Raw genomic sequence first — 21,688 nt, forward strand, 5'->3', positions numbered from 1 at the left:
ACTGTAGTAGACGATTGCATAGTTATAATTTTGTCCCTGATATTATCACTCTTATAAGTGAAGAAGTTCATAAAGTCATTACTGCTGTGTTGCTTGGAAACTTCTGGGCTTTCGTTAGTTTAGCCACCGTTTCAAATAAATACCTAGGATTATGTTTATTTTCTTCTAATAGGGTTGAAAAATAAGCAGATCTAGCAGCTTTTAAGGCCTCTCTGTATGCAATCGAGCTCTCCTTCCATGAAATCCGAAATACCTCTAGTAAGGGAAACTAGGCTGTTCGTGGGAATTTTCCCATTCATTTAAGTTGCCATTGTCGGCCTAGGCACTCGGAGGTCCGCGTGCTCGAAATGGACGACACGAGCTGCTTAACCTAATGGTGACGTGGACGTTTTGTAAAATCGCATATAAAGTGGCCAAAATTACCATAAATTACCATAGGCCCTGTGTGGACGCCTCTGGGGGTGCCAGTGCACTACGGGGAGGTCCACCAAGTGCTTTTGGGGTCCGCCAACTACCTACTCTTCACCATAGTCCTCCTCAGTGCCACGAAGCACCTATTTTGACGCCTAACCACCTATCCTCTTCTTCATTGCCACGAAGTTCCTATGGGGTCCCCTGACCACCTACTCTTCACCATAGTCCTCCTCGTTGTCCACGAAGTGCCTATTTTGACCCCTAACCACCTATCCTCTTCTTCATAGCCACGAAGTGCCTATGGGGTCCCCTGACCACCTAAACTTCACCATAGTCTTCCTCGTTGTCCACGAAGTGCCTATTTTGACCCCTAACCACCTATCCTCTTCTCCATTGCCACGAAGTGCCTATGGGGTCCCCTGACCACCTAAACTTCACCATAGTCTTCCTCAGTACCACGAAGTGCCTATTTTGACCACTCACCACCTATCCTCTTCTTCATTGCCACAAAGTGCCTATGATGCCCCCTGACCACCTAAACTTCACCATAGTCTTCCTCATAGTCCACGAAGTGCCTATTTTGACCCCTAACCACCAAGTGTTTTTTTGTGTAGACGTTCCCCTCTCTGTATGTTTTTGGGGGCCGTGTGAGGCAGCTTTCTATGAAGTTTCGGGCCCCTAGCACCTCCAGGGGCCGAACGAGGTTCAGAGTGGTCCGATTGCCCCGAAATTGACACATACGTCCCGTCACGGGCCCCTGGGACGGTGTCCAGAGTTCCGTGTCCCTCTGACCTTTTTTCGCGCTAATTGGCCACCAACAGCCCTATGGAATAAGTTGCAGGTGGGACGTCAAACAAACAGGGGCCAAAAGGGGTCGAAAGGTCGCAGCGACCCCAAATTCGACACGGTGGTAGTCCAGGGGCCCCCGGTTCTAGATCCTGGATTTGGTGGTTCTAGATCGGTTCTAAGTATGTGTTTCAGCAAAACGACTTGATGGAAAGGCCCGATCGGCCCGAAATTGACACATGCGTCTCGTCACGGGCCCCGGGGACGGGTTCTAGAGTTCCGTGTCCCCGTCCGCTCGTTTGGCCGGAAAAAGACCCCCTTGACCTGGAAGCGCCTGTGAAGTTTGAACTGAATAAGTTGCACGTGGGAGGGCGGAAACACAGGGGTCGAAAGGTCGCAGCATGCTTTCAATATGGAACTAGGCAAAGCTAGACAGACTTTCTTCTCAAATATTATAAACAGCAATTTAAACAACACACGCACTCTTTTTGCTACTGTAGAGAGACTGACAAACCCCCCAAGCCAGATTCCTAGTGAAATGCTCTCAAACAGCAAGTGCAGTGAGTTTGCTTCTTTCTTCTCTGAGAAAATCAATAATATCAGAAAGGTGATCAGCACATCCTTGAGTTGCACTGGGGTCAGACAGATCAGACCACCTGAGAAAGTAGTTACTATGTCTGACTTCAAAGAAATTGATGGCAAAATTTTGGAAGAAACCGTACAACACCTTAAAACATCAACATGCGCCCTTGACACACTTCCCACATCTTTCTTCAAAATTGTGCTAAACAGTTTAGAAGCAGATCTTCTAGAAGTGGTAAATGCCTCACTTCTCTCTGGGAGTTTTCCAAACTCCCTGAAAACTGCAGTTGTCAAGCCCCTCCTGAAAAAGAGAAATCTGGATAAGACCATATTAAGCAACTATAGACCGATCTCAAATCTTCCTTTCATAGGCAAGATCATTGAAAAAGTTGTCTTCAATCAGCTGAACAAATTCTTAAGCTCGAATGGATACTTTGACAATTTTCAATCTGGTTTCCGACCGCACCACAGCACAGAGACAGCGCTCATAAAGATAATAAACGATATTCGCTTAAATACTGATTCAGGAAAATTATCAGTGCTGGTACTACTCGACCTCAGTGCTGCATTTGACACTGTCGATCACAACATACTTCTTGACAGGCTGGAAAACTGGGTGGGGCTTTCTGGGATAGTCCTTAAATGGTTCAGGTCATACTTAGATGGGAGAGGTTATTATGTGAGTATAGGAGACCATAAGTCTGAGTGGACATCCATGACATGCGGAGTCCCTCAAGGCTCAATTCTTGCGCCACTCCTGTTCAACCTGTATATGCTCCCAATGAGCCAAATAATGAGAAATAACCAAATTGCTTACCACAGCTATGCAGACGACACACAGCTGTACTTAGCCCTATCGCCCAACGATTACAGCCCCATTGACTCCCTGTGCCGATGCATTGATGAAGTCAACAGTTGGATGTGTCAAAACTTTCTTCAATTAAACAAAGACAAAACTGAAGTTATTGCGTTTGGAAACAAAGATGAAGTTCTCAAAGTGAACGCATACCTTCACTCTAGGGGTAAAACAACTAAACATCAAGTCAGGAATCTTGGTCTGACACTAGAGTCAGACCTTAGTTTCAGTAGTCATGTCAAAGCAATAACTAAATCAGCATACTATCATCTGAAAAATATTGCAAGAATTAGATGCTTTGTTTCCAGACAAGACTTAGAGAAACTTGTGCATGCTTTCATCACCAGCAGGGTGGATTATTGTAATGGACTCCTCACTGGCCTTCCCAAAAAGACCATAAGACAGTTGCAGCTCATACAGAACGCTGCCGCCAGGATTCTGAGCAGAACCAGAAAATATGAACATATCACACCAGTCCTCAGGTCTTTACACTGGCTCCCAGTTAGATTTAGGATTGATTTTAAAGTATTATTACTGGTATATAAATCATTCAATGGCCTAGGACCTCAATACATTGCAGATATGCTCACTGAATATAAACCCAACAGATCACTCAGATCATTAGGATCATATCAGCTAGAAATACCAAGGGTTCATTCTAAACATGGTGAGTCTGCTTTTAGCTATTATGCCAGCCACAGCTGGAACCAGCTTCCAGAAGAGATCAGAGGTGCTCCTACAGTGGTCACATTCAAATCCAGACTCAAAACACTTCTGTTTAGCTGTGCATTTACTGAATGAGCACTGTGCCGCTGTTCGTCCGACTGTTTGTACTGTACTGTATTTTACTCTATTTTTCTAAACTGTTTTAATTATTCTTATTTCTTTTAATTATTTTAATTTCTCCTATGTCAGCAGGGCATTTAGCCCGAAACTGTAAATGCCCACTCAGAAGGTGATAATGTGAAAGTGATTAATGTGGGTTTGAAAGTAGAACAGTATTTAAATGACGATATTAAAGTTTTCGTCTGAGAAAGAATGTGAACGCAGTGCTAAAGTGCTAAAGAAAGTGAAAACAACATGTGAGTAAATGAGGGAGAAAAGAAAGTTAAAGGAAAGTTGATAGATGGAAGTCGTAAGAAGATTGAAGGTTAAAAGAAGGTTGAAAGATTTAAGTCTTAAGGGAATCCTTTGAAAGAAAGATCTATAATAAATATTATTTTTTATTTTTTAAAAGTACTGTATTTTATTTTTCTAAACTGTTTTAATTATTCTTATTTCTTTTCATTATTTTAATTTATTCTATGTAAAGCACTTTGAATTGCCATTGTGTATGAAATGTGCTATATAAATAAACTTGCCTTGCCTTGCCTTGCCTTGCCTTGCCTTGCCTTGCCTTGCCTTGCCTTGCAGCGCCTCCAAATTCGTCACCCTGGTAGTCGAGGGGCCCCCGGTTCTAGATCCCGGATCGCAGGGTTCTAGATCGGTTCCAAGTGTGTCTTTTTGCAGTGCGAAATTCTCCTCCCTTTGGTTCACTTTGACCATATGTCTGTCTATGTGTGCGAGAGGGCCTGCATTAATTGGACCATGTGCTTCGTGAAAGGTGGACAGAAAGGTCCGATTGGCCCGAAATTGACGTATGCATTATGGACCATGGCAAGCAGACTTTGGGACAAAAGGAGAACTAAAACGAGGATCAATATCGGCGTGGTGTTTTCGAGATGCCGAGAGCTCCACGTCCGTGACAAACTTCGACTTGACAGAGACGTCTTGCATGCACTTTATTAGACAGGTGAGCAAATGTACATAAAAGTAATCAATGTTATATAGCTCAACATGATGAAATGTTAGAATATGATCAGTATGTTATTCTAATGTTCATCTAGCTTACTGCTAGTCTCATACAGACAAACAAACACATAGAATAACATTATAACTTTCAACACACTCAAATGCAGTTTAGTGTGATAGTGTAGACCAAGTGAAACAGCGCTGCGTTACCTCACAAGTTTAATTCGCCAAATAAACTGACTTGTTAACCCTTTTCCACCAAGGCAGTGCTGGTGCTGGTTCGGAGCTAGAGCCTAGTTTCAAATCGGTTCTTTGTTTTTCGACACCCAAAGCACCAGCTCTGAACCAGGAAAAGTGGTACTTAAGTAGCACCAAAACATTGCTGGTCTAGAAGTATGAACCGCTTGCGTCAGGGGCTGGGGGCGGGGTTACCGTGACCAACAAGACGAACAGAAACTTGTCACCGCCATTTTTCAAATAGCAGCTCATCGAGCTAATAGCAGCTTGATTGTAATCTCCGTCTATGCAAGTTACGGCGAGCTGCACGAACACGTTGGATTCGCCGTGTTTGGATGCCGATGTAGGTTCGCAAAGCCATGAGCATCAATAGTAACGCAACGACCTCCATTGTTGATGGAAGGCTTGTTCGAGATGCATCGGAGCGGCACGGACCGATCGGAGCTGCGGGAGTGTTTGGAGAGCATACGACTCCTTGAGCTTTTGGATCGCTTTCGCAGTGCTTTGATGTCATGAGCCGATCGGTCTGCGAGAAGCCGAACCATCTCGAACAAGCCTGGTGTGTTTGTGTTTGGCGCTGCCACGCTAGCGTTGCTGGGCAACATGAGATGTATACAGTGACGTAAGATCTGCCTCTCTGGTGGCTCTTTGGCCTTGTGGAAAGGCAAACCGGATCTTAGAGAGCTCGTCAGTCGAACCAACTCCGGACTGGCTCTGGCTCTGAACTGGCACCCGGCTCATGCTGGTGGAAAAGGGGTATGTGTGAGTATTAATTCAGCACTTGCGGGTAGATCGGTAGAAGGAAATGTCCTTATTCCTTTATATCTGCGGGACTCGCATGTGGCGCTGATATCTGTCTCTCATTAGCAATCGCGACCTGCTTCATACCACAGTCATGTTAAAAACATCAATGTATTCACTCAACCATAAACATTATTAGATCCTTCGGCATGACGACAAGTTCCATAATTCCGCTTATGCGTCATCAACCTACACCTTTTTTATTGTAAGAGGTTAGCAAGCCTGGTTAGTACCTGGATGGGAGACCTCCTGAGAAAACCAGGTTGCTGCTGGAAGAGGTGTTCGTGAGGCCAGCAGGGGGTGCTCACCCTTGGTCTATGTGGGACCTAACGCCCCAGTGTAGTGATCGGGACACTATACTGTCAAAGAGCACCATCCTTCCAATGAGACGTTAAACCGAGGTCCTGACTCTCTTTAAAATCCCAGGATGTCCTTCGAAAAAGAGTAGGGGTGTAACCCCGGCATCCTGGCCAAATTTGCCCCTTGGCCTCTGTCCATCATGGCCTCCTAATCATCCCCATACACTGATTGGCTTCATCACTGTCTCCTCTCCACCATTAAGCTGGTGTGTGGTGGGCGTTCTGGCGCAATATGGCTGCCGCACATTGGTGGTGGTTGAGGATATTCCCCCTTCCATGTAAAGCGCTTTGAGTACCCAGAAAAGCGCTATATAAATGTAACGAATTATTATTATTATTAAAATGTAGATGCAGAATATAACGCTTTAAAATATGGACACAATTTAAGTTAATTTACAGTGTGCAACAGACAGAAAAAAAGTTTTACAATATGGTTACCATTTTAAATTTTCCTCTTATTGAATTTTTGTTAGCCTATTTGTTGTTGCATGTGTTGTAGTTCCATTTGTAATATGTTGTAGAGTTCATTAAAGGGGTCATATAATGTCATTTTTGTACAAGCTAATATGATTCTTTAGGGTCTAAATTAAAAGTTTGTAATATACTTTAATTAAAAATTCTCATTAGTATTGTAAGAAAACACTAATTTTACCTGGTCAAAAACAGCTCTGTTTTCAGCACGCCGTTTAAGTGCATGGGTCTTTAAATGATAATGAGCTTTGCTCACGTACCCCGCCCCTCTGTTCTGTGCGTACACCGTTTGTAACACAATAACCATAACGCGTTGTTCATTATAAACATGGGATTATGAATTATATTGAGGACGTCATACATAGAAAACATGGCGTAATGTACCCTGAGTGTAAAAATAGCCGCATTCATCGTGAAGCGTGCAAGCGATTTGCAAAGATTAATATAAAGATTAATATAAAGGTTAATAAAACGTTACACTCACTTCAGTTCTTCTGGAGGTGCAGCAGGAACACGAATAGTTGGTACCGATCCTTTTTTCAGGAGCAGCTTCTTAGCAAATAACCAGCTTTTTACTGACCTCATTTGTAAAGCAGTCTATCTATGTGCTTTTGGGTCTGTTAAATATGCGGTGGAATATGTTTGTCTGATGTGTTAATAAATCATGTGTTTTTAAGATCCAGGATCATTTTTGATAAATTAGGGATGGGTCACATTACCTGAAAAGAAATTTGTCTGGAGTGCATGATCTCAAAATGTTTATTGGTATATACCTTGCAAATAACACATATCAACTGTATTCAAAATGAAATATTAAAGTCGGACCTTAAAGTTAACAAAAGTAGTAAAAAGAAATAAACATCTAGGTACTGAATCTAAATGACACGTTTAACAAAAAGTGTCCCACCTTACCTGCATTCAATCAATCGATTTTAACATCGATGCCATAGAAGAATCATTCCCTTAGAAATGTTTACTTCTGCCTTCAAAGACAATTAAATAACAGTCCAATTGCATGTGTAATTGTCAGGCTTGGTACATCAGAGTCTGTAGAAATGGTTTCTTGAAAAAGAAGAACTGTCAGCTATTCACTTATGTGAGATGAATATCTGCTATAAGAAGTGGTGTCAAGCATGAACGTCAAGTGGAATTGTACACTAAGAATTAATGAGTCACAAATGAGCCAACAAATGAAGAGAAGAGGAATCTATGGCAGTACTTCTTTTAATAAACACAAAACAATGGACATAATCTACACTGGAGAACACATTGTGCAATGCAAGACAAAGAACTGAATAAACTGAGTGCTATATATAAACAGGCAAACAAAGGGAGCTAAATGAAACACAGGTGAACTTAATTAGTGACTAACAGACTATCATGGTTAACTTGTAGCTCAACATGAGTTCCTAAAAGAGCAGCCAAAAGTGTGATTGCAAAGGAACATTCTCTCAACCCCAGGTCAGGACTGCACACAGATTAAGTGTTGTAGTATTTTTGTGACTGCAATATTCAGGCTCCACACGGATTGAAGACAGCTTTTCAGCTATACGGTGATGCACCTTTGCTGTTTTAGGCTTGTGTTTTTTTTCTCCATTCCATTTTCTCCATCAACTGACTTGATTTAGTAGGTTACAACAAAAAAAAAAGTTAAAGCAAAAGTATAGATATTGTCTTTTATTTTACCTGTCCTTGTGAAGAAGTACACTTTAGCATGCTTTAAAGAAGAGTGCATATTATTGAAATTAAACCTATAAAAAAATATATACTTAAGTGCAAGAATGTAATGTAGTTTTCAGACTTAATTGCATGTTCATGCATATTTTAAATGTAAATTAAGCAGTCCTTTGTTTGACTGAAGTACATCTTTATTTGTAATCCATTTCATAATTACTTGTATTGTCTTTGAAATATGGTTAAAGTGCACTGCTGAATGTACTGATATTTACTGTGCATTTATGGTCAACAAAAATATATTTTAATACAATTTATATTTCATCTTATGTAATGCATTTAAAAATATACATGCAATGAAACATGAACTTTATATTTAATATTGAATAGCAAGTCTACTTCTTTAAAGCACAACAACATTTTTTTTAAAAAACATAATGTACTTTTAAAGTAAAACTCTTAGTTTGACATTACTTTTTTTTTCTTCTTTTTTTTGTGTACATGTACTTAATGTCTCTCCTGCCAGCAGAAGCGCTATGATAGCCACCAGAGGGCACTTCTCCCTAGACCTTTTCCATTTCCATAAACCTTTGCCTGCATTACATCCACCTGTATGTCATTGGTTTGTTCATGTTTGTGTGTATATATCATAAGCACTTTGGCTGGCAGGTGTGACACTTTAGTGGCTTTTTATAATTCATCAATGTTATTATCTGCAAGTGGACCTACAGGGTTTTTTATTATTATTATTATTGTATTTTCAAGATACTACAGGTACACATCCAATGCCAATAAGTGCTTTTTTTTTCACAAGGGTACATAGCAATGCAAAAATTATAGAGTTTTCCAGACAGCAACATGGTGTCGGCCCAGATCCAGCCCACATCTGGTACACATGGATTACACACGGCCCAGATGTGGGCCGACACTATGTTGCTGTCTGGGATATGGTTTTCCGTTGCAAACTAATCTGGTTGTGCTATTTTACCTAATGCAACTTCCATTCTCAAAGCTCCCTGCAACAAAGCATTGACCTTTTATCAAAAAATATTACATTCTTAAACCAAACGGCATGATTTCACTGAATCCACTCTTCATTGTAGGCTTTAAAGATCAACATGGAGAAAATCATCCTAATATTCCCTCTGATATTGCTGGTGCTGCATATACAAGGAGGAGAGTTCTCCAAAGATCCAGTTTGTTTGCCTGCCGAAGCTCCACAGCCGGAAGTCGTGGAGTTCGACAACACAATCTATGCCACTTGTGAAGTAACTCCCAGCCCCAATTTGCCACGTAACCAGCCAAAGATCTTTGGGCAAATCCTCTTCAAGCAGCTCTTCCCCAATGGAGATTTAGAAGTGAAAATCAACCTCCGTGGTTTGCCTGCCAACGATCATCAAGAGCGTGCCATGCACGTCCATCGGTATGGAGACCTGAGTCAAGGCAGCATCACTGTTGGTCCTCATTACAATCCAAACGGCGTTGACCACCCTCCTGGAGACCTGGGCAACTTTGCTTCCAAGCAAGGAGTTATAAGGCAGTCCCTGACGCTTCCAGACGCCAAGCTCTTTGGGCCTTATTCCATTCTGGGACGTGCGGTGGTGGTTCATGAGAAGGAGGATGATCCGGGAATGGATTCAGATGAGGAGAGTGCTGGACAGATAATTGCTTTGGGTGTGATTGGTATTACTACTCCAAGTCTGTGGCAGAAGACTGAAGTGCCCCCCAAGGAAAAATGTGGAGGTAGATTCAAATAGGATAATCATGATTTTCCTTGTGTATTCTTTGTATGTGTCCTACATTAAAGTATATTTCATAAAATGAACATTCCCATGTTTGTTTTTGTTTTGTTTTTTCTCTTGGTCTTTTCAGAGGCTTTTTGGCCATAGCTTCCAATAGTAAATGCACTCTTAAAAATAAATGTAGGGTGAATGCAGGTAAAGTGGGCCGTTTAGTTTGATTTACTGTGCTCAATGGGTTAACACTTTAAGAGCATGACAATGGCCTTTAATTAAAGATCCACTATTTCTTTAAATGATCAAATGGTTTTGGTTGATGCAATATGACACTGGAGGGTGTGGCTACATCTCAGGGGAGGACACCCTTATTGTTGAAGGTAGACATAACCTCTGACATAAGATTTTATTAAATATGATAAAACGTATAATTTAAGGTAACAGATTGTTTTGGCTTTATAGTGGTTCTTAAGTTATTTTCCAGCTAAAGTTAGTTTCGATTGATTCGCTTCCGTAGCAACGATCATTTGTTATTAAATTAGGGGCCGCCAAGACGACACCATTCTCTCTACACAGACTATAAACGAGAACCTGTGAGAAACGCTGATGGCGTTCACATGCGCATTAAGAATTGGTTCTATAGTTATGTGCGTTTCAATATATGTGCGCAGGTTTGGAATTCCCTACAAACCAAGCCTAAATAAAGTACTGGTCTTTCCTTTATACATTTTGATACAGTATTTTATTTTATCACTTCGGGGTAGGTACGCAAAATGAATTTCTCGCCAACGCTTTAACTGTAGAGTGGTAAAGTTGGCACTTCAGCACTGCGTTGTCATCGGGTCCAGGCGAAGGTCCTTCGTCAGATCTGGATACGGCCTGGATCCGGCAGGCTGTGGGAAAACCTCGGGATAAACAAAGACACTAAAATTAGCGTAGATGCCATTCTTCTTATGATGTAACGAGTAGATCAGGATTTATGGGAAGTGTTCCCGGTTCCGGCTGACCAAATCTATGCAGCCTAACATTGAATTATAGAAGTCTATAATGTATTATGTGAATGCTAGGTCAAAAAGATGTGTCTTTAATCTAGCTTTGAACTGACAGAGTGTGTGTGTCTGCTTCCCGGACAATGTTAGGAAGACTGTTCCAAAGTTTTGGTGCTAAATAGGAAAAGGATCTACCGCCAGCAGTCGATTTTGATATTCTAGGTATTATTAACTGGCCGGAATTTTGAGATCGCAATAGACGTGAAGGACTATAATGCGTTAAGAGCTCGCTCAAGTACTGCGGAGCTAAACCATTTAGTGCTTTGCACTATGTACGATGTTTAATAGGCAGCCAATGCAGTGTTGACAGAACCGGGCTAATATGGTCATACTTCCTGGTTCTGGTAATTCAATTCAATTCAATTCAAATTTATTTGTATAGCGCTTTTCACAATACATATTGTCTCAAAGCAGCTTTACAGAAAGTGTATTTCAAAAAATTGTACATAGAAAAATACAGTTAGTTAATCATGCATTAATTTAGGGCATAACATATCGCCGGCGTCGAGTCGTCGCCGGTAAGAACTCGAGCTGCTGCGTTTTGAACTAGCTGTAGTTTGTTTATTAAGCGTGCAGGGCAACCGTTTTTGGTACGTATCCTAGAGACAAAGACAAATTAATGATATTAAGAAGAGGATCTATGACCTCTGGGAGCATCTCTCCCCGTAGCTTAGTCGGAATAGGGTCTAACATACGTGTTGTCGATTTAGATGAATTAACGAGTTTGCAAAATTCTTCCTCTCCTATAGCAATAAATGAATCAAATTTTTCCTCAGGGAGACTACAATGCACTGCCTGATTCGATACTGTAGTAGACGATTGCATAGTTATAATTTTGTCCCTGATATTATCACTCTTATAAGTGAAGAAGTTCATAAAGTCATTACTGCTGTGTTGCTTGGAAACTTCTGGGCTTTCGTTAGTTTAGCCACCGTTTCAAATAAATACCTAGGATTATGTTTATTTTCTTCTAATAGGGTTGAAAAATAAGCAGATCTAGCAGCTTTTAAGGCCTCTCTGTATGCAATCGAGCTCTCCTTCCATGAAATCCGAAATACCTCTAGTAAGGGAAACTAGGCTGTTCGTGGGAATTTTCCCATTCATTTAAGTTGCCATTGTCGGCCTAGGCACTCGGAGGTCCGCGTGCTCGAAATGGACGACACGAGCTGCTTAACCTAATGGTGACGTGGACGTTTTGTAAAATCGCATATAAAGTGGCCAAAATTACCATAAATTACCATAGGCCCTGTGTGGACGCCTCTGGGGGTGCCAGTGCACTACGGGGAGGTCCACCAAGTGCTTTTGGGGTCCGCCAACTACCTACTCTTCACCATAGTCCTCCTCAGTGCCACGAAGCACCTATTTTGACGCCTAACCACCTATCCTCTTCTTCATTGCCACGAAGTTCCTATGGGGTCCCCTGACCACCTACTCTTCACCATAGTCCTCCTCGTTGTCCACGAAGTGCCTATTTTGACCCCTAACCACCTATCCTCTTCTTCATAGCCACGAAGTGCCTATGGGGTCCCCTGACCACCTAAACTTCACCATAGTCTTCCTCGTTGTCCACGAAGTGCCTATTTTGACCCCTAACCACCTATCCTCTTCTCCATTGCCACGAAGTGCCTATGGGGTCCCCTGACCACCTAAACTTCACCATAGTCTTCCTCAGTACCACGAAGTGCCTATTTTGACCACTCACCACCTATCCTCTTCTTCATTGCCACAAAGTGCCTATGATGCCCCCTGACCACCTAAACTTCACCATAGTCTTCCTCATAGTCCACGAAGTGCCTATTTTGACCCCTAACCACCAAGTGTTTTTTTGTGTAGACGTTCCCCTCTCTGTATGTTTTTGGGGGCCGTGTGAGGCAGCTTTCTATGAAGTTTCGGGCCCCTAGCACCTCCAGGGGCCGAACGAGGTTCAGAGTGGTCCGATTGCCCCGAAATTGACACATACGTCCCGTCACGGGCCCCTGGGACGGTGTCCAGAGTTCCGTGTCCCTCTGACCTTTTTTCGCGCTAATTGGCCACCAACAGCCCTATGGAATAAGTTGCAGGTGGGACGTCAAACAAACAGGGGCCAAAAGGGGTCGAAAGGTCGCAGCGACCCCAAATTCGACACGGTGGTAGTCCAGGGGCCCCCGGTTCTAGATCCTGGATTTGGTGGTTCTAGATCGGTTCTAAGTATGTGTTTCAGCAAAACGACTTGATGGAAAGGCCCGATCGGCCCGAAATTGACACATGCGTCTCGTCACGGGCCCCGGGGACGGGTTCTAGAGTTCCGTGTCCCCGTCCGCTCGTTTGGCCGGAAAAAGACCCCCTTGACCTGGAAGCGCCTGTGAAGTTTGAACTGAATAAGTTGCACGTGGGAGGGCGGAAACACAGGGGTCGAAAGGTCGCAGCATGCTTTCAATATGGAACTAGGCAAAGCTAGACAGACTTTCTTCTCAAATATTATAAACAGCAATTTAAACAACACACGCACTCTTTTTGCTACTGTAGAGAGACTGACAAACCCCCCAAGCCAGATTCCTAGTGAAATGCTCTCAAACAGCAAGTGCAGTGAGTTTGCTTCTTTCTTCTCTGAGAAAATCAATAATATCAGAAAGGTGATCAGCACATCCTTGAGTTGCACTGGGGTCAGACAGATCAGACCACCTGAGAAAGTAGTTACTATGTCTGACTTCAAAGAAATTGATGGCAAAATTTTGGAAGAAACCGTACAACACCTTAAAACATCAACATGCGCCCTTGACACACTTCCCACATCTTTCTTCAAAATTGTGCTAAACAGTTTAGAAGCAGATCTTCTAGAAGTGGTAAATGCCTCACTTCTCTCTGGGAGTTTTCCAAACTCCCTGAAAACTGCAGTTGTCAAGCCCCTCCTGAAAAAGAGAAATCTGGATAAGACCATATTAAGCAACTATAGACCGATCTCAAATCTTCCTTTCATAGGCAAGATCATTGAAAAAGTTGTCTTCAATCAGCTGAACAAATTCTTAAGCTCGAATGGATACTTTGACAATTTTCAATCTGGTTTCCGACCGCACCACAGCACAGAGACAGCGCTCATAAAGATAATAAACGATATTCGCTTAAATACTGATTCAGGAAAATTATCAGTGCTGGTACTACTCGACCTCAGTGCTGCATTTGACACTGTCGATCACAACATACTTCTTGACAGGCTGGAAAACTGGGTGGGGCTTTCTGGGATAGTCCTTAAATGGTTCAGGTCATACTTAGATGGGAGAGGTTATTATGTGAGTATAGGAGACCATAAGTCTGAGTGGACATCCATGACATGCGGAGTCCCTCAAGGCTCAATTCTTGCGCCACTCCTGTTCAACCTGTATATGCTCCCAATGAGCCAAATAATGAGAAATAACCAAATTGCTTACCACAGCTATGCAGACGACACACAGCTGTACTTAGCCCTATCGCCCAACGATTACAGCCCCATTGACTCCCTGTGCCGATGCATTGATGAAGTCAACAGTTGGATGTGTCAAAACTTTCTTCAATTAAACAAAGACAAAACTGAAGTTATTGCGTTTGGAAACAAAGATGAAGTTCTCAAAGTGAACGCATACCTTCACTCTAGGGGTAAAACAACTAAACATCAAGTCAGGAATCTTGGTGTGACACTAGAGTCAGACCTTAGTTTCAGTAGTCATGTCAAAGCAATAACTAAATCAGCATACTATCATCTGAAAAATATTGCAAGAATTAGATGCTTTGTTTCCAGACAAGACTTAGAGAAACTTGTGCATGCTTTCATCACCAGCAGGGTGGATTATTGTAATGGACTCCTCACTGGCCTTCCCAAAAAGACCATAAGACAGTTGCAGCTCATACAGAACGCTGCCGCCAGGATTCTGAGCAGAACCAGAAAATATGAACATATCACACCAGTCCTCAGGTCTTTACACTGGCTCCCAGTTAGATTTAGGATTGATTTTAAAGTATTATTACTGGTATATAAATCATTCAATGGCCTAGGACCTCAATACATTGCAGATATGCTCACTGAATATAAACCCAACAGATCACTCAGATCATTAGGATCATATCAGCTAGAAATACCAAGGGTTCATTCTAAACATGGTGAGTCTGCTTTTAGCTATTATGCCAGCCACAGCTGGAACCAGCTTCCAGAAGAGATCAGAGGTGCTCCTACAGTGGTCACATTCAAATCCAGACTCAAAACACTTCTGTTTAGCTGTGCATTTACTGAATGAGCACTGTGCCGCTGTTCGTCCGACTGTTTGTACTGTACTGTATTTTACTCTATTTTTCTAAACTGTTTTAATTATTCTTATTTCTTTTAATTATTTTAATTTCTCCTATGTCAGCAGGGCATTTAGCCCGAAACTGTAAATGCCCACTCAGAAGGTGATAATGTGAAAGTGATTAATGTGGGTTTGAAAGTAGAACAGTATTTAAATGACGATATTAAAGTTTTCGTCTGAGAAAGAATGTGAACGCAGTGCTAAAGTGCTAAAGAAAGTGAAAACAACATGTGAGTAAATGAGGGAGAAAAGAAAGTTAAAGGAAAGTTGATAGATGGAAGTCGTAAGAAGATTGAAGGTTAAAAGAAGGTTGAAAGATTTAAGTCTTAAGGGAATCCTTTGAAAGAAAGATCTATAATAAATATTATTTTTTATTTTTTAAAAGTACTGTATTTTATTTTTCTAAACTGTTTTAATTATTCTTATTTCTTTTCATTATTTTAATTTCTTCTATGTAAAGCACTTTGAATTGCCATTGTGTATGAAATGTGCTATATAAATAAACTTGCCTTGCCTTGCCTTGCCTTGCCTTGCCTTGCCTTGCCTTGCCTTGCAGCGCCTCCAAATTCGTCACCCTGGTAGTCGAGGGGCCCCCGGTTCTAGATCCCGGATCGCAGGGTTCTAGATCGGTTCCAAGTGTGTCTTTTTGCAGTGCGAAATTCTCCTCCCTTTGGTTCACTTTGACCATATGTCTGTCTATGTGTGCGAGAGGGCCTGCATTAATTGGACCATGTGCTTCGTGAAAGGTGGACAGAAAGGTCCGATTGGCCCGAAATTGACGTATGCATTATGGACCATGGCAAGCAGACTTTGGGACAAAAGGAGAACTAAAACGAGGATCAATATCGGCGTGGTGTTTTCGAGATGCCGAGAGCTCCACGTCCGTGACAAACTTCGACTTGACAGAGACGTCTTGCATGCACTTTATTAGACAGGTGAGCAAATGTACATAAAAGTAATCAATGTTATATAGCTCAACATGATGAAATGTTAGAATATGATCAGTATGTTATTCTAATGTTCATCTAGCTTACTGCTAGTCTCATACAGACAAACAAACACATAGAATAACATTATAACTTTCAACACACTCAAATGCAGTTTAGTGTGATAGTGTAGACCAAGTGAAACAGCGCTGCGTTACCTCACAAGTTTAATTCGCCAAATAAACTGACTTGTTAACCCTTTTCCACCAAGGCAGTGCTGGTGCTGGTTCGGAGCTAGAGCCTAGTTTCAAATCGGTTCTTTGTTTTTCGACACCCAAAGCACCAGCTCTGAACCAGGAAAAGTGGTACTTAAGTAGCACCAAAACATTGCTGGTCTAGAAGTATGAACCGCTTGCGTCAGGGGCTGGGGGCGGGGTTACCGTGACCAACAAGACGAACAGAAACTTGTCACCGCCATTTTTCAAATAGCAGCTCATCGAGCTAATAGCAGCTTGATTGTAATCTCCGTCTATGCAAGTTACGGCGAGCTGCACGAACACGTTGGATTCGCCGTGTTTGGATGCCGATGTAGGTTCGCAAAGCCATGAGCATCAATAGTAACGCAACGACCTCCATTGTTGATGGAAGGCTTGTTCGAGATGCATCGGAGCGGCACGGACCGATCGGAGCTGCGGGAGTGTTTGGAGAGCATACGACTCCTTGAGCTTTTGGATCGCTTTCGCAGTGCTTTGATGTCATGAGCCGATCGGTCTGCGAGAAGCCGAACCATCTCGAACAAGCCTGGTGTGTTTGTGTTTGGCGCTGCCACGCTAGCGTTGCTGGGCAACATGAGATGTATACAGTGACGTAAGATCTGCCTCTCTGGTGGCTCTTTGGCCTTGTGGAAAGGCAAACCGGATCTTAGAGAGCTCGTCAGTCGAACCAACTCCGGACTGGCTCTGGCTCTGAACTGGCACCCGGCTCATGCTGGTGGAAAAGGGGTATGTGTGAGTATTAATTCAGCACTTGCGGGTAGATCGGTAGAAGGAAATGTCCTTATTCCTTTATATCTGCGGGACTCGCATGTGGCGCTGATATCTGTCTCTCATTAGCAATCGCGACCTGCTTCATACCACAGTCATGTTAAAAACATCAATGTATTCACTCATCCATAAACATTATTAGATCCTTCGGCATGACGACAAGTTCCATAATTCCGCTTATGCGTCATCAACCTACACCTTTTTTATTGTAAGAGGTTAGCAAGCCTGGTTAGTACCTGGATGGGAGACCTCCTGAGAAAACCAGGTTGCTGCTGGAAGAGGTGTTCGTGAGGCCAGCAGGGGGTGCTCACCCTTGGTCTATGTGGGACCTAACGCCCCAGTGTAGTGATCGGGACACTATACTGTCAAAGAGCACCATCCTTCCAATGAGACGTTAAACCGAGGTCCTGACTCTCTTTAAAATCCCAGGATGTCCTTCGAAAAAGAGTAGGGGTGTAACCCCGGCATCCTGGCCAAATTTGCCCCTTGGCCTCTGTCCATCATGGCCTCCTAATCATCCCCATACACTGATTGGCTTCATCACTGTCTCCTCTCCACCATTAAGCTGGTGTGTGGTGGGCGTTCTGGCGCAATATGGCTGCCGCACATTGGTGGTGGTTGAGGATATTCCCCCTTCCATGTAAAGCGCTTTGAGTACCCAGAAAAGCGCTATATAAATGTAACGAATTATTATTATTATTAAAATGTAGATGCAGAATATAACGCTTTAAAATATGGACACAATTTAAGTTAATTTACAGTGTGCAACAGACAGAAAAAAAGTTTTACAATATGGTTACCATTTTAAATTTTCCTCTTATTGAATTTTTGTTAGCCTATTTGTTGTTGCATGTGTTGTAGTTCCATTTGTAATATGTTGTAGAGTTCATTAAAGGGGTCATATAATGTCATTTTTGTACAAGCTAATATGATTCTTTAGGGTCTAAATTAAAAGTTTGTAATATACTTTAATTAAAAATTCTCATTAGTATTGTAAGAAAACACTAATTTTACCTGGTCAAAAACAGCTCTGTTTTCAGCACGCCGTTTAAGTGCATGGGTCTTTAAATGATAATGAGCTTTGCTCACGTACCCCGCCCCTCTGTTCTGTGCGTACACCGTTTGTAACACAATAACCATAACGCGTTGTTCATTATAAACATGGGATTATGAATTATATTGAGGACGTCATACATAGAAAACATGGCGTAATGTACCCTGAGTGTAAAAATAGCCGCATTCATCGTGAAGCGTGCAAGCGATTTGCAAAGATTAATATAAAGATTAATATAAAGGTTAATAAAACGTTACACTCACTTCAGTTCTTCTGGAGGTGCAGCAGGAACACGAATAGTTGGTACCGATCCTTTTTTCAGGAGCAGCTTCTTAGCAAATAACCAGCTTTTTACTGACCTCATTTGTAAAGCAGTCTATCTATGTGCTTTTGGGTCTGTTAAATATGCGGTGGAATATGTTTGTCTGATGTGTTAATAAATCATGTGTTTTTAAGATCCAGGATCATTTTTGATAAATTAGGGATGGGTCACATTACCTGAAAAGAAATTTGTCTGGAGTGCATGATCTCAAAATGTTTATTGGTATATACCTTGCAAATAACACATATCAACTGTATTCAAAATGAAATATTAAAGTCGGACCTTAAAGTTAACAAAAGTAGTAAAAAGAAATAAACATCTAGGTACTGAATCTAAATGACACGTTTAACAAAAAGTGTCCCACCTTACCTGCATTCAATCAATCGATTTTAACATCGATGCCATAGAAGAATCATTCCCTTAGAAATGTTTACTTCTGCCTTCAAAGACAATTAAATAACAGTCCAATTGCATGTGTAATTGTCAGGCTTGGTACATCAGAGTCTGTAGAAATGGTTTCTTGAAAAAGAAGAACTGTCAGCTATTCACTTATGTGAGATGAATATCTGCTATAAGAAGTGGTGTCAAGCATGAACGTCAAGTGGAATTGTACACTAAGAATTAATGAGTCACAAATGAGCCAACAAATGAAGAGAAGAGGAATCTATGGCAGTACTTCTTTTAATAAACACAAAACAATGGACATAATCTACACTGGAGAACACATTGTGCAATGCAAGACAAAGAACTGAATAAACTGAGTGCTATATATAAACAGGCAAACAAAGGGAGCTAAATGAAACACAGGTGAACTTAATTAGTGACTAACAGACTATCATGGTTAACTTGTAGCTCAACATGAGTTCCTAAAAGAGCAGCCAAAAGTGTGATTGCAAAGGAACATTCTCTCAACCCCAGGTCAGGACTGCACACAGATTAAGTGTTGTAGTATTTTTGTGACTGCAATATTCAGGCTCCACACGGATTGAAGACAGCTTTTCAGCTATACGGTGATGCACCTTTGCTGTTTTAGGCTTGTGTTTTTTTTCTCCATTCCATTTTCTCCATCAACTGACTTGATTTAGTAGGTTACAACAAAAAAAAAAGTTAAAGCAAAAGTATAGATATTGTCTTTTATTTTACCTGTCCTTGTGAAGAAGTACACTTTAGCATGCTTTAAAGAAGAGTGCATATTATTGAAATTAAACCTATAAAAAAATATATACTTAAGTGCAAGAATGTAATGTAGTTTTCAGACTTAATTGCATGTTCATGCATATTTTAAATGTAAATTAAGCAGTCCTTTGTTTGACTGAAGTACATCTTTATTTGTAATCCATTTCATAATTACTTGTATTGTCTTTGAAATATGGTTAAAGTGCACTGCTGAATGTACTGATATTTACTGTGCATTTATGGTCAACAAAAATATATTTTAATACAATTTATATTTCATCTTATGTAATGCATTTAAAAATATACATGCAATGAAACATGAACTTTATATTTAATATTGAATAGCAAGTCTACTTCTTTAAAGCACAACAACATTTTTTTTAAAAAACATAATGTACTTTTAAAGTAAAACTCTTAGTTTGACATTACTTTTTTTTTCTTCTTTTTTTTGTGTACATGTACTTAATGTCTCTCCTGCCAGCAGAAGCGCTATGATAGCCACCAGAGGGCACTTCTCCCTAGACCTTTTCCATTTCCATAAACCTTTGCCTGCATTACATCCACCTGTATGTCATTGGTTTGTTCATGTTTGTGTGTATATATCATAAGCACTTTGGCTGGCAGGTGTGACACTTTAGTGGCTTTTTATAATTCATCAATGTTATTATCTGCAAGTGGACCTACAGGGTTTTTTATTATTATTATTATTGTATTTTCAAGATACTACAGGTACACATCCAATGCCAATAAGTGCTTTTTTTTTCACAAGGGTACATAGCAATGCAAAAATTATAGAGTTTTCCAGACAGCAACATGGTGTCGGCCCAGATCCAGCCCACATCTGGTACACATGGATTACACACGGCCCAGATGTGGGCCGACACTATGTTGCTGTCTGGGATATGGTTTTCCGTTGCAAACTAATCTGGTTGTGCTATTTTACCTAATGCAACTTCCATTCTCAAAGCTCCCTGCAACAAAGCATTGACCTTTTATCAAAAAATATTACATTCTTAAACCAAACGGCATGATTTCACTGAATCCACTCTTCATTGTAGGCTTTAAAGATCAACATGGAGAAAATCATCCTAATATTCCCTCTGATATTGCTGGTGCTGCATATACAAGGAGGAGAGTTCTCCAAAGATCCAGTTTGTTTGCCTGCCGAAGCTCCACAGCCGGAAGTCGTGGAGTTCGACAACACAATCTATGCCACTTGTGAAGTAACTCCCAGCCCCAATTTGCCACGTAACCAGCCAAAGATCTTTGGGCAAATCCTCTTCAAGCAGCTCTTCCCCAATGGAGATTTAGAAGTGAAAATCAACCTCCGTGGTTTGCCTGCCAACGATCATCAAGAGCGTGCCATGCACGTCCATCGGTATGGAGACCTGAGTCAAGGCAGCATCACTGTTGGTCCTCATTACAATCCAAACGGCGTTGACCACCCTCCTGGAGACCTGGGCAACTTTGCTTCCAAGCAAGGAGTTATAAGGCAGTCCCTGACGCTTCCAGACGCCAAGCTCTTTGGGCCTTATTCCATTCTGGGACGTGCGGTGGTGGTTCATGAGAAGGAGGATGATCCGGGAATGGATTCAGATGAGGAGAGTGCTGGACAGATAATTGCTTTGGGTGTGATTGGTATTACTACTCCAAGTCTGTGGCAGAAGACTGAAGTGCCCCCCAAGGAAAAATGTGGAGGTAGATTCAAATAGGATAATCATGATTTTCCTTGTGTATTCTTTGTATGTGTCCTACATTAAAGTATATTTCATAAAATGAACATTCCCATGTTTGTTTTTGTTTTGTTTTTTCTCTTGGTCTTTTCAGAGGCTTTTTGGCCATAGCTTCCAATAGTAAATGCACTCTTAAAAATAAATGTAGGGTGAATGCAGGTAAAGTGGGCCGTTTAGTTTGATTTACTGTGCTCAATGGGTTAACACTTTAAGAGCATGACAATGGCCTTTAATTAAAGATCCACTATTTCTTTAAATGATCAAATGGTTTTGGTTGATGCAATATGACACTGGAGGGTGTGGCTACATCTCAGGGGAGGACACCCTTATTGTTGAAGGTAGACATAACCTCTGACATAAGATTTTATTAAATATGATAAAAC

General features: G+C 41.4%; 1 protein-coding gene across 1 annotated transcript; it reads left to right on the forward strand.

The window, feature by feature from the left end:
- Positions 1 to 9,042: 9,042 nt before the first annotated feature.
- Positions 9,043 to 21,352, forward strand: LOC309502013 (extracellular superoxide dismutase [Cu-Zn]-like). Its single transcript, XM_082174335.1, has 2 exons — positions 9,043 to 9,714; positions 21,258 to 21,352. The coding sequence occupies exons 1-2, from the start codon at positions 9,090 to 9,092 to the stop codon at positions 21,272 to 21,274; spliced, it is 642 nt and encodes a 213-aa protein (XP_082030461.1). The 5' UTR covers positions 9,043 to 9,089; the 3' UTR covers positions 21,275 to 21,352.
- Positions 21,353 to 21,688: the final 336 nt, after the last annotated feature.

This window comes from Leuciscus leuciscus, assembly GCF_965113295.1.
Source record: "Leuciscus leuciscus genome assembly, chromosome: 6".
Lineage (NCBI taxonomy): Eukaryota > Metazoa > Chordata > Actinopteri > Cypriniformes > Leuciscidae > Leuciscus > Leuciscus leuciscus.

Coding starts and splice junctions, on each gene's coding strand:
- LOC309502013 (XM_082174335.1), top strand. CDS start 9,090: ATGGAGAAAATCATCCTAATATTCCCTCTGATATTGCTGGTGCTGCAT.